This window comes from Cajanus cajan, chromosome 1 (assembly GCF_000230855.2).
Source record: "Cajanus cajan strain Asha chromosome 1, NIPB_CcT2T_4, whole genome shotgun sequence".
NCBI lineage: Eukaryota > Viridiplantae > Streptophyta > Magnoliopsida > Fabales > Fabaceae > Cajanus > Cajanus cajan.
The window spans coordinates 11352908-11367752 of NC_138517.1; the positions used below are offsets into that span (position 1 = coordinate 11352908).

Genomic DNA, 14845 nt, shown 5'->3' on the forward strand with positions numbered 1-14845 from the left:
TTTATTTTAAAATATAACATTTAATAATAATAGAGTAACTTATTTTTTATTATGTAAATTAAAAAAAATCACGCACGTATTTAAATATAAATTTGTTAATTTATTTAAAATTAAGTTTATTTACTTATTTAATGTTATTAATATTAAATAGACGTTTAAATAGGTTAATAAGTCAAGTTAAACTTATAATTTTATAAAATAACTTTAAATACATATTTAAAGTCTGACCTATTTTCATCTTATATATAATTAATTATGTTTGGTGTATAATCGGTTATCTCATTATAAATTGAATGTATAAAATTGATTAAAAATATATAATAAATTAACGTAAATATAATTACAATTTTATATTTATTTGACAACATTAGAACATTAGATTGAATACTCTATTTAAATTATAAATTTTAAAACACAACGTTAAAATTTAACACAAATCATCCTCACATTTCTCTCACAAACTTTTGTTGAAATTTAATCATATTCTTAGCATTTTAACATCTTTAATAACCTTTTCTTACAGAAGTACGCGTTGTAACATGTTTCTAACAATTGAAAAAGTTAGTTAATAAGGACATTAAAATGACAGAAATAAGATGTGGAAATTCAACAAACACCAGTAAGCTGTAATGTAAATTTTATTCTAAAACTTACCACAAAATGGTCCATTCTTATTTTAAATTTATGTGCAAATCACTCTTTTAATTTATCCAATTGGATTTGGTGCCATTAATTTAAAAACTAACATTTGTTTAACAGATCTGTAATACATTATAAGACGTGTACCTTAAAATAAAAATGACGGGACAATGTATTTTAAAATGCAATAAAATACTCTTAGTTTAAAAATCTCAATCTCATCATCACATTAAAAAACAATCTGAATCTTAATCTTATCATAAAGCGAGGCCATGATGAAGTTAGATTCAAACTAAACAAATAATCAAACTCAAATGTGAGTTCAGATTGGAGTAAAATGAAACAATCTCATTGATGGGTATGGAATATTAACGTTGAGAGCAGAAATGCTCGAGCGCTTAGTAATAAATTCAAAAATAATAATAAAAGATAATATATTTTGTACTTTTGCATTTGTGGTCCATAGGTGGCGTATAGGAGCAGTAATGACCAAACATGCTTTAATAAAATTCCGATGTTGCAAGTTGCAACTCAATTACATGAATGCAAATGCCTCTGGTTTTTCAAAAGCGCGGGAAAGTTTGGTTTTCTTCAAAATTTGAATAATTCGTTGGTGAACCAAAACTTTTGAATTTTCAATTAATGAATATGGAGTGAGACCGAGACAGTGAGTGAGTGAGTGCTTCATCATGTGTCGCGTTGCTCCTTCATTAAATCCCTTCAACTAATCACTTCTTCTCATTTAGTTTTTCAACCCTTTATGAATAATAAATAAATTAAATTACATAACTCAAATGACTCTAATAAAGGCATTATTAATGTTTTTGATTAACTGGCAATATAAAAAATTTTACATTGACAGTGTATAAGTGATTAATTTATAATATAATAATTTTTTGAAATTAATTTTATGTTATGATTTACAAATGTGTTGATTTAGAAACAACAATTCATTGATTGTCTGATTTTTTTTTGTGAATTTTTTTTAATATAAGTATTTAGCGCAATTTTATTCTTACACTTAAATGAAGACAAAATTGGATTAATGATTCACTTATCTTGGTGATGTAGTAACCGATTTTTTTTATAGCAAATGTCATGTTACTAAAATGAAATTGAATTAATGATTTATTGAATATTTATTTGATGACAAATTATTGTGATTCTCATCAAAATAAATTTCTATTTATTTATAATGAATTTTTTTCTCACTTTATAATTAGATATTATTCATGATTGTTTTTATTGTAAAATGGAAGTATTTTTTTTCTCACAATTTAATCGTTAGTATGTATGTATAAATATATTTCTGGAAATTATATTGTTTTTAGAAAAAAAAATAATTGTTTAAAATTCATAAACATGTTTAGCATATTTAAAAGATTATAAGGATTTTATTATAGATATGACTAAAAAAATTTCTCAACTTGATAAAAATTCAAAATCCTTACTCTTCTTCATGCTAATGTTTTATTAAGAAACATAATTAAAAAAAAAAAAGAAAATATCAATTTCATAAAAGCATTTAAAAAATCACATCAATGAAAAAGAATCTAATTTTCACAACTTAAAAGATTCTTAATTTTTTTTTAAATCTCGCTATTAAATACCCGTAAATGCTATAATATATTCTACCAACTAAACATAAAAACAAACTCAATTTCAGAGTTAAACATTAAAATACATTTTCTCCACTCATTTAATCTTTTAGTATATTTTTCATTTTTTTTTATATTAATAAACCATTAGACATTCCTCTTACGACAAATTATTTATTATAGAATAAAAAAGGTATAAATAAGAAAATTGAACCGATATAATGAAAATACATAATATTAAATTTATAAACGGTAAGGCATTAATTAGATTTATTGAAAATGTAAAATGTTAGTTAAAATAAATAAATAAAAAAAAGAGGGGGGGAATAGAGAAAAAACAAGGGGCGGAAATGCAAGCGGAGAAAAGAATGAGAAGCGACAGATGGAGTCCACGTCAGGTATCTAAAGTGGTGAATCGAACGGCTGAGAGGGGTGGACTGGAAGGCAATGGTTCAATCATCACCGTCATCATCAACTCATCAGCCTTCAAATTAAGTTGAATGTTCCAATTTCCACCACACATACTCAATTTTACAAAAACCACCTAACCCTCACTCTCTCTCTCTCTAGACAAATTATAATTTTCATCATGGACCCCTCCTCGATCCCTCCACCGTCCGTTCCGCCGCCCACCGCCGTGCCTTTCCCGGCCGAGCCCAACGACCACCCGCCTCCTCCGGACCCTCCCGCCAACCACCCTCCCTACGCCGAGGTAAAAATGAGTTAATTAATTGACGAATTGTGAATTGTGAATTGTGAATTGTGAATTGTGAATTGTAAATTGTAAATCAGTGTGTGGTGTTTTGATTTTGGTAGATGATATACACGGCAATCGAGGCGTTGAAGGAGAAGAACGGTTCGAGCAAGAGAGCAATAGGGAAGTACATAGAGCAAGTGTACAAGGACCAGCTTCCACCCAATCACTCCACCTTGTTGACTCACCACTTGAATCGTTTGAAGACCACGGGACTGCTCCAAATGGTCAAAAAATCCTATGCTCTCCCTAGATCTGCGCCCCTACCTGGACTCGCGCCTCAACCGCTTCCGCCTGGGGGTTCTCCCAGGCCCAGAGGCCGTCCCCGCAAGGCCCAGAATCCCGTCCACAACTTGCCCCAGGCCCAGCCTCTGCCCCTGCCCCTGCCCCTGCCCCTGCCCCAGGAAACCGCTAATGTTCAGCAGAATGCTGAACCCGTCTGGGCCGCGCTTGGGCTCGCGGACGAGCCCTTGCAGGCTGAGAGCGGCAAGAAGCGCCCGGGCCGTCCCAAGAAGAACGCGGTTCCCGGAGCGGGTCCGTCCCGGAGAGGCCGGCCTCCGGGCTCCGTGAAGAGGCCCGGCCGTCCTCCCAAGGCTAAGACCGACACCGCCGAGGCTTCCGTTGGGCCGAAGAGAGGCCCGGGCCGTCCGCCCAAGAACCAGACGCAGGCGACTCCGATTCCCTTTGCTCAGCCCGCGGGTGCGGACCCCGTGGCTGAACCGGTTGCTGCCGCTGCTGATGCTGGGGCTGTGCTTGGGCCCAGGGCCCGCGGACGGCCCAAGAAGTACGCTGATGAGGTTGTTGCTGCGGGCCGAGGCAGGGGAAGGGGTCGTGGTCGCGGTGGCCGGGGACGAGGGAGAGGGCGCGGGGGATTACCTGCGCCGCCCAGACCCGGGGCTAGGCCTGTGGGCCGTCCGAAGAAGGTGATGCATATGTTTTTATCTGCTGTTGGCTGACGGTGCTTGTTATAATGTGGTTTGTTTTTCTTGTTTGTATGGTTAAGACATGGTTTTTCAACTTGTTGATGGTAATATTTTGGTGTTTTTGTGTTTTATTTTCGTGTGGGTGCTTTAAAATCTGTAGTACTAGATTGATTGCGAAACTAGTATTTATTGCATTATCATCTTTTGACTTTAATAAAATAAAATAAAATTTTTTTATTTTTATTTTTGGGGGATATTTCCTATCCGGAATTGAATTATGATGGTCTGTAAATATACAAGTTTTCAAAAATATAGTGGGCTATGTATGTAAATTACAAATGTTTTCTTGATAAAAAAAAATTTCTACTTTTTTTTTGTTTTATTTGAACCTCTTTGTCTGTTATATTGCTTATTGCATAATTTGCTTTACTGTGGAACATATGTGATTAAAATATTGGGCCTTAATGTTGCAGGGTTTTGTTTCTAAAGAAAATGGTTTTATTTTATCTTTTGGGATATCTTTGGTTTGAGGTGATGATAAAAGTTAGAAACTGACTGTTTCGTGGTAATTTCGGTTGAAAATTTGTGACTTTTTTTTTGTTTAAACTGCAAGTATAATTTGTGGAACTATTCCGACATATGGCATTTAACGTGAGTGGATTATGCACTTTGAAAACAGGAACTTTTGTGGTAATAATGCCTGCTGAATATGTTTGAGCTTCTATTTAAATTGTGAGTATGTTTAAATGGACTGTTGTGATGTGCAGAATTTCACATGAATATCTGACAAATATTTTGTTTTGAATTATATAAATCTTTTCTTACAAGTTCTGTATTAAAATGTTTTTATGATTTAAAATTGCTTTTGTGTGTGTGTGGATGCTAAAAAAAAATCTCAGTACATAAATAGTTTAAAGCCTGTACTAGATTGATTGTGAAAATAGTATTTATTATCTTATCCTTTGTGACTTTAATAAATTCTTTTCTTTTTTCATTTTAGTTGGGTGAAATTTAACTGGAAATGAATTATAATGCTTTGTAAATAATGGCTATGCTGGTTTCATTTTTTTTTTTCAAACTTTTTATTTTTGAATCTCTGTGTCTGTTGTAATATTGCTTACTGCATTCCCGTGGACCATACTCGATTAAAAATCGTGGCTTTATGTGCCAGGGTTATTTTTTCTTTCGAAGATAATGGTTTTATTTGATGTTTTGGGGTATCTTTGGTTTGAGGTGTTGATAAGTAATAAGTAATAAGTTAATAACTGAGTATTTTGTAATAATTTTTGTTGGAAATCTGAATTTTATTTTTAAACTTTAAGTTTAATTTGTAGACCTGTTGTGACATGTCGAGTTTAACATGAGTGAATAATGGGCACTTAGGAAATAGGAACTTTTGCTGTCATGTCTGTCGAAGAAGCTGAGTTTATGTTTAAATTGCAAGTATACTTTGAAAGACTACTTTGACATTAAGAATTTGAGCGTCTGAAAAAGTTTATTTATGGATTATATAGAATTTTAGTACAAGCTCTAAATTTTTTAATTTAAAATTGTTTTTGTTACTAAGATATTTTTTATGTAATAAAGTTTTTAAAGCTATTACATGTATTCCTCTGTTTTTGGTTGAACTTTTAAATTACCTGATTTTTTTGCATGCCCCTTATTATTATTTTTTTTTACCTTTTATATTTTATAGAAATGGTTCTTATTTTCATTTTTTTTAACTGTTTAGGTATAGCTTCCCTGCATTGCCAATGGACCATATGAATAAAATAGTGTGGCTTTATTCACCACAAGTTTTAAAGAAATTGAAGTTATGTTTTTGAACTGTGGCATTTTTCACCTAAAATTTTATAAAGAAATTCGTTTTTTTTTCTTGGGAAAATTTCTTCAGTGAACTTTGGTTTTTGAAAATGACACTAGTAATTTAATAACCGAAGTTATTTTGTAGTAATGTCTGTTGTGCACATGTAAACTTTATGTTAAAACTGCAAGTTGATTATGTAGGAATAATATGTCATGCAGAATTTAACGAGTGAATTATGCCCTACCGTAAAAGGACTTAATGGATTATAGAATGGAAAAGTATTTAGAAATTATATATCTGAGTTTGTTCATGTTTAAAATTGTTTTTGTTCTCAATTATAGACTTGATACTTAATGCAGTTACTGTTGTATTTTAAGTTTAAATGTTTGATTTACTTTATTATTTTTAGATACCCTGCCTTTTCTGGTTTGCTTTCTAAGTTTTACAGAAAAGGAACTTTATTGATTACAGAAAAATATGTTAAAAGTTTTATATCATTTTTTTTGGTATAATTTATAGCTTCCTTTTTGTTCCAAATAAATTTTTTCTGTTGTTCCAAATAATAGTTATTGTGTTACTACTTTTGTATTTCGAATAAAGTATTTGAATTTTCTTTTAGATTTCCTACTTCTTTTGGCTTACATATATATATATATATATATATATATATATATTCTCTATAGATAGCAATTGTTATTAATTAATTTAGTCTACACACATCACTGTTACAACTCATCACCGACAATGCTATAATATAGCAACGGGCAGGGAGGATTGAATAGGAAACTGATTTTTTACAGGGATTAAATTAAAATATTCTTTATTTGTGTAAAAATCTAATTGAAAATAAGCATCACAAATAAGAACCAAATATATACTTTTTTCTCTTTTTTACTTTGCAAATTTATATACTCTGTTCTTATTTGCATAATCTATTGCATTGATTTTTTGGTGGGACAGGGCTCAACTTATGCTAGTACTTCACAAAATGCTGCTAATGATGATCTGAGGAGGAAACTTGAACACTTCGTAAGTTGAAATAGTGTTTAGTTTTGAATTTTCTCAATTATTTATCGTATTTTAGAATTTGTCGTATTTGACCCTATATTAATTTATTTGCAGCAATCAAAAGTGAAGGAATCTTTGGCAGTGCTTAAGCCTCATTTTAACCATGAAAGTCCAGCCACTGCAATTGCAGCTATTCAAGATTTGGAAGAACTTGGAATCATGGACCTCAATGCACCACTGAGGGATGAAACACTTCCACACCAAGAGGAGCTGCCACCACCACAGCCACCCGTGCAGCCACAGCAGCTGCAGCTACCACGGCAACAGCTTCCACCACCACCACAACAGCAGCAGCAGCCACCACAGCAAAATCTACCACCACAACAACTGCCACCACAGGCACCTATATTTCCACAAGATTTTCCTGCGTTCCATCTGCAGCCATTCCAGCAGCATCTGCAGTTCCAGCAACAGCAGCAGCCACAGCCACCACAGCTATTCCAGCCACCGCCTCAGCACCACCAACAGTTTCATCCTTAGGAATCAGGCCCACACTAGGAAGAATTACATGGTCCTCAATTTGATTATGAAGCTAGGAAGAATTACATGGTCTTCAATTTGATCATGAACAATCTGAACAAGTGTTTTAACAAGGCACATGAGGTAACAGATTTGTAAAGCGAGTAGACAGTAGCAGAACTGATTTTTCGTTGAGTGAATTGATTGTCCATTTAGTTTGTTGTTGAACACTGTTTTAGATTGACCCCTCAAGTAATTTTTAGATTTTAGAGTACTGATGATTCTGTTATTCAAGTAATATTTGTTTGACTTTGCCAGCTTTAGATTTTTAGTCACATTGTCCATGTTGGCTTCTTTCAAGTTTTTCCCCATCGGTTTTTTGTTTTTTGTTTTTTTGTTTTTTTGTGCAAATTCTCGGGCTTCTATTTCTGTAGCATTCATGCTTATGCTGAGACTATTAGCCGAGGAGCAAAATATGCCTAGATTGGTAAACTTAGAAATATATGCTTGTCAAGGTTAAGGTTAAATTTAAAGTTAAAGTCAAATCTTTTTAATGAAGGATGGTGCGATGGAAATGCAAAACATTGGATGCGTTAAATTGAAAGCACGTAATGATTGTTAGTTTTTGCAGTAGAATGGTTGCATTTGTAGATTCTTCTTGCAATTTCTGCGATTTGACTTGTTTGTTTAGCAGATAGTTGCTCCTTCAATGGGACGTTCAGCCAATAGGAAGCCATTATTCTTGGCGTTTTCTTCCTCACTTGATTTATGACATTTCTGTCTAGTCACAATTCGGAGATTTGGCTACTCTGAAAAAGTAAATAATCTTAAGGTGTTTCTTTTAACGTTATGAAGTCCCAAATGCCCGTTGAATTTAGATATGAATTACTCTTTTGTTTCATTTAGCTTACATTTAAAATTTTGGCATAAAACCTTAAAAAAATATAATCAAAACATTTGATTTCATAAAATAAATTACGTGAGTTCTTACTATTTTTATAAGACTTGAAAAAATATAATTAATACATCCGATGTTATAAAATAAATTACTTAAGTTCTTTACGTGAGTTTTTAATATTTTTTTTAAACCTTTTGAATTTTCGTCAATAATTAAAGAATGTATTAATAATAGTTAAGAGTATAATAGACTTTTTTTTAATGTATTGTTATTGTAAAATAACAATCAAATTAAAAAATATAATAGATAAATCGTCAAACAAAATAGAATGTAAGGAGTAGTTTGAATTGTTATAGGAAAGTGTGTTAACAACAAAAGAAACACACATGGTATATGTTTGAATTCACTTTGAAAAACTACAAAATGGATATTTACGTGTTTCAATGTTCTAAATGACAAAGTAAATATATTTATACATTAGAAAAAATAAACGTTGGTTGTATTGAATCTAACTTTTTCTAAATTTAGAGTTTGAATATTAGTTTAAAACTACGTTCAACCAAAAAACACATACCGTGATAAAAAAAGAAGTAAAATTTTTTATTTTTTAACTTCAGTTAAGTTCAATTCAACTGATTTACAAACATTCTTAATAATCGAAGAAAAGGGTAGGTTAAATTTTAGTTCATTTATATTTTTAAAGAGCGTACATAATATCTACCTAAATTTTTTCATCAATAGCTGGTTTTTATACTATAAATGCTGGTGTTCATTTAAAAAAAAAAAAAAAAAAACTAGATATTGAGAATAAGGTTGTCAATCGTCCATATAACAATAGTTTTTAATTTATTTTCCTACTCCTATTTCATCTTCCTCAACGATCTTGCCACAACGATGGCCCGAACGAAGAAATAAAAGCTAAAAATCCTTATAAAAAAATTGATTTAGCACGTTTTTTTTAATGTTTTGGATGATTTTTATAAATTTGATTTTCGATGATGCTAGTTTTATGAAATTCTATTATATTAGATTTTGAATGATGAAATCATATTAAATAATCTTATTGGAACAGGATTCTTTCTGTAAAGGGATACTTTTTACAACAAAAAATATATAAAAAAAAAGTAGCGGGTTTTGGTAGAAAAAAACAGAGTAACTGGTGTCTCATTGCAGAGCATTTTCTACATGATCCTACGTTTTTTTCCAGCCAAAGTTAAAAGTCTATTTTTTTTTTTAAGAAGCTAAAAAACTATTTTTATATTAAAAATCTATCATTAAAAATTATAGAGAAGATAAACATTGTTTGGGAAGAGACTTTGAAAAGTTTATAATTTTTTTTTACGAAGTTATAAGCTTTTTTTTTTTTTTTTTGCCAAAATAAGTTTATTTGATATAGGAACTTATTTTAGAACCTATAGTTTATTTTTGTAAGTTGAAGTAATTTATAACTTATAAATTGTTAATTTTTTTTATCATCATTAATTTAGTTGAAATCGTTTCTGCTCCTTTTAATTTAGAAACTATTTTGTCTACATGTTACTCTTTTACTCTCTATAAAAAAAATGTCATTTATAATTAGTTAGTTTATTGATTCAATCAATTAATTTATAAATTTTCGATTTTTCCACTCCTAACTTATAGCTTATAAACTAATTTTATCAAACACACCCATAAATTGAGATATTTTCATTCATACTTCCAAGGGTTAAGGGAATATATATTTATAACTAAATAACTACAAAAGTGACCCTTTAAATATATCATCTAGTATTTAAGAAATTAATTAAAAATATAAGCTACATAATATTTTAATATCATCCTATTAATATACTTGACTTTAGGCATGGCAACGGGGCGGAGCGGGGTGGGGGCGGAGCGGGGTGGGGGCGGGGGCGGGTTTTACGTTCCCTGCTCCCGCCTCCGCAAATTTAAACCGCCCCCGCCCCCGCCCTCGATACCCGCCGGGAGTAAAATCTAGGTCTCCATCCCCGCCCCCGGCGGGGTTCGGGTTTCCCCGCCCCTCCCCGCCCCCGCTCCTATTTTTTTTTTTTTTTTCCTTTTTTTCTTCTTTTTTTCTTTTAAATAAATATGAACAATTTTAAAAAAATAAAATAAAAGAAAAATAATATAAATTTTTACAAATATTTCTAATTTTGGTTTATATATATAAAAACAATTTTTAATTATATTATTAACCGGAGCGGGGGCGGGGTAGGTATTAACATCCCCGTCCCCGTCCCTGCCCCCGATTTTATCAATTGGAGAAAACCCGAACCCAAACCCGAAATCGATAAACACGAATTTTTCCCGTCCAAATCGGGACGGGTTCGAGCGGGTACTCACGATGACGGGTTAGATTGTTATGCCTACGTGACTTTTCTTCTTTTGGGCATGTAAGGTCCATCCTATAAGTAGAATGAAAAAATAAAAATAAAAATAAAAGCACAATATAGGCCCATTTGATATCTGTAGGCTACTGTCCATGATCCAGTGAACAAAGTCTAAATGTCTTATTTCTTTTCTGCAAATGTTAGCCCTACTAGCCATGGTCGAACATTTTAAAAATCCTAATTCTTGATTTTTCAAATGCCATTGTTTTTTTTATTTATTTATTTACAAAATGATAGTGAAAAATAAAGTAAAAAATGATTGATGTTAACATGTTTGACTTATTGATTTCACTTCTCTAACTTTGTCCTCTTAATTTCACTTATTATCCAAACAAAGTATTAGGGTGGGGTGATTAGCTAGCTGTTCATACAATCAATGTTTGAGTCAGCAAGTTTATTCTATTAAATTTGGGCCTAAATGTTAATCCATAATAGGCCCAATATGCTAGTTCAACACACTACAAGTTAGTAAGAAAAAAAAATATTGGTTACTACTACACTACAAGTTTTATAAACACAAAAATTAAATAAATTTGGGCCTAAAACTTGAGTTACCTAATGCTTGGGTCAACCTGAACGCGGTGAGCTTAGTAATACAAGAGTAGAATTCTAAACATTCTGAATGAAGAGCTTGGGTTGCATATGCTTGAAATGATCTAAATGCAGTGAGTATTTATTTTTTTTAATTATTATATTAATACGAAATATTTACGATAAGAAATAGTGACTAATTTTTGTTGAAAATTATGAGTGTACATAAGGTGAATATTTCTTTCGTAATATAATTTATTCTATATTTAAAACTAAGACTCAAATTTTAGATAATTTGATTAAAGATACAACTTATTCGCACTTGTGTCAACCAATATTAATGAATATGGTGAGTCTAATAACTTAAAAAAAGTAAAATTCAAAATATTTTGAATGGAGGAATATTGAGTTGAAATGGGCCGGGGGGTGTTGGGAGAAAATCATGCAAATGGAAGAAAAACATAATGAATAAAAAAAAATTGAATTATATTTTTTGATTATTTTTTTATTTTTAGAATTTAATTTGATCCCATTATTTTTAATAATTCAATTTTATTGCCTAATTTTTTTAAAAGTGTTTAATATTGTCCTTTTGTCCAAATTAACACTAATAACATTAATAAAATTAAACAGAAAGACAATATTAAACTTTTAAAAAATTAAAAGACAAAATTAAATTATTTAAACACAGTGAGATTAAATTAAAAATTTAAAAAAAATAGAGACAAATAAAGGACGCTTCCACACTAAATTAGTCTCTAAATTGGGCCATTTTAAACATTCAGACAAGTCAACTATTAAAATGTTTTAACAATAGTTTTGAATTTTAGTTTGGTAACATTCTAAAATTTTTGCAACGTTAATTAATAGGAAATAAATAACATTGTTCTCGTTTAAATATTTGCTTATTAAAAAGTTATAGTTTTTTTTTTCCAAATAAATAAAATAAAATTATATATATATATATATATATATATATAAGGAGGGTTATTTTTTTTTTGTTACTATATACAAGATTCATGAATTAAACAAATAAGGAAAACTGTATAGGCACGTGAATGTGTTTCAGCTCATCTTGTTACTATATGAGTGTTGTTTTGTATCTTTTATTCTATTTTTTTATATTTAATTTCCCTTTTAAAAAATGAAGTATTAATTTAAACAAAATTAAATGAATTAAACAAATAAGTACATTTATATAATTTGTGGCTTAGCTCGAACAAAAGTGTTTTCAGTAGAATATTTTGTCTTTAGAAGAAAAAATCCTAGATAACATATGCCTTTTTGGTTAGATGGAATACAATAAATATATATATATATATATATATATATATATATATATATATTATATATAAGAGATAAATAAATTAGTGAAAAGAAAATAATTATATGATGATTGAATTGTGAGGGAGGGGAAAATAAAAGGTTGACCATGAAATTAAGTGGTATATTTCAGAATCTAGGGCAAATTGAAAGTGGCATGCATTGGGTAGCAATTAGCAAGGTGGATCTAAAATCCATGGCATGGCAACATGTTTTATGGTGATCAAAACTCAAGATTCTACTACATCAATGAATAATTATAAGTGTGTTGAACTCACATATTGGGCCTATCATGGATTAACATCTAGGCCCAAACTTAGTAAAACAAACATGTTGGCTCAAACATTCATTGATTGTGTGAGCAGCTAGCTAACCACCCCACCCTAATATTTATTTGGTTAAGAAGTCAAATTAAGAAACTTTAGTCGTTTTTACTTCATTTTTCACTATAATTTTGTAAAATAAAATATCAATGTTATTTGCAAAATCAAGAATTAGGATTTTTAAAATGTCCAACCATGGCTAGTTGGGCTAACATTTGCAGAAAAGAAGTAAGACATTTAGAAGTTGTTCACTGGACCATGGACAGTTGTCTAGATATCAAATGGGTCTATGTTGTGCTTTAATTTTTATTTTATTTTTTTGCATTCTAGTGATAGGCCATAAAGACTGAAAAGAAGAAAAGTCAATCAAATTAATAGGATGATAATAAAATATTATATAGTTTTATATTTTTAATTGATTAGATGAGGATACTTGTAGAGTGTTCTTTATATTTGATTATAAATATGAATCATAAGTGGTCAATTTGAAGATTGTACTTAAAATGAGTTAATTAAGTTTTTTTTTTTTTTAAATTAGTCATCGATGAATATTTCGTACTAATAATATAAATCAAATTGAATAATAATTTATATAACTTTCTTGTCTAGATAAATTTAAATTATTTTGTCTATTTAATATTTTCTTTTTTCTATTTTGTTAATTATTATTCAATCCCGTCAATCTACTTTTAAAATATTTAATATTATATTTTTGTTTAATTTTATTAATGTTATTAGTATCAATTTAAAATAAAAGGATAACATTGAGTATTTAAAAAAATTAGAAAGTTAAATCGAATAATTTAAAAAATAATTAGACCAAAATCGAATCCTAAAAAATAAAGAGGGACAAAAATAACTTATAAAAAAAACTATGGGAATGAGAAAAAGTACTGTGAAAAAACAAATAATGCAAATGAGTGAAAAGGGCTGGAAATAGTAATTCAAACTACTTAAGAAAACAACATGAAAATAAAATGATGAACATGGCAAGAGAAAAATTAACCTTTTGAAATAGATAAATAAATATTGCAAGTGAATAGAAAAATAGGGGAAAGAAAATACTTTGAGACGATCGCTCAATTGTTAAGAAAAGTCATGCAATTCCGATCCTAACTTATAAGTTATGTGTTACTTTTATTAGCTTTATCGATAGAAGTTTTTAAGCTACAAGCCTTCTTTTTTTAAAAATAAAAATAAATAAAAAAACTTGTGGTAGCTTAATTTTAGTTGCATAAATTAGTTAAGTAACTTATAAACTACGTAATTGTCTTGACAAATAGTCACTTAAAGTTTTCAAATTGAACAAATAAAATGACAACAAATGTATTTTCATACCATGTAATATTTTATTTCTTATTAATTAGTTTAATTTGCACATGTATTCTTAGTTGAGTAGGTTGAAGCTTAAAATTTAAATCGTTATCTCAATAAATAAATTTGATAATCATTTGTTAATATCGTGAAGGCTCTCTTATGCATCAATCATCAAATGCAACCTATTTCATTATAACAACATTCTTTTATATCTAGAAACATGTATGTTTTGCAAAATATAATTTTAGAGTTGTGAACATTTACAGATGATGATGTTAGTATTTTTTTTTTTTTTAAGTAATCCTTTCTATCTCAAGTATGTTAGCAACTAAATACTACTAAATTTCAGATAGTATTTAATTTTTTTCTACTCTTTTCTTTATGCTTAAAAAAAGTAAATAAAAAATGACATCTCTATTCGAATAGGGGCTAATGATATGTTGGAAATCCTCAGATCAAATACTATTGTTGAATTAGTGGTTACCTAAAACTCAGTAGTGTCTAATTTGACTCAAGACTTTACTTATTGAACTAAATGTTTATTTAACTTCTTCTCACTCTTTTATAGGTATAATCATGTTATTATACATGTTAAAGTCAATCATTTCTTATTAATTATAAAACATATTTATGAACATTTAATAAACTTAGTTATGATAATTAAACACACAAATAATATTTATTAATTATTTACAATATAATGATGTTCTTATCATGAACATTTAAATTTTAATTCAATTTTCTATGATTATAAAAAATATGCATTTAATTTGTAATATTTTTCTTATTAATCCTGGAATTTCCAACAATCTATT

At 29.7% G+C, this 14845-nt stretch overlaps 1 protein-coding gene across 1 annotated transcript; it reads left to right on the forward strand.

Moving 5' to 3' along the window:
• The first annotated feature begins 2737 nt into the window (after positions 1 to 2737).
• LOC109800218 (uncharacterized) lies at positions 2738 to 7571 on the forward strand. The gene is made up of 4 exons (XM_083074910.1): positions 2738 to 2949; positions 3054 to 3914; positions 6682 to 6750; positions 6844 to 7571. Exons 1-4 carry the CDS (start codon positions 2827 to 2829, stop codon positions 7267 to 7269), a joined length of 1479 nt encoding a protein of 492 aa, XP_082931036.1. The 5' UTR covers positions 2738 to 2826; the 3' UTR covers positions 7270 to 7571.
• Positions 7572 to 14845: the final 7274 nt, after the last annotated feature.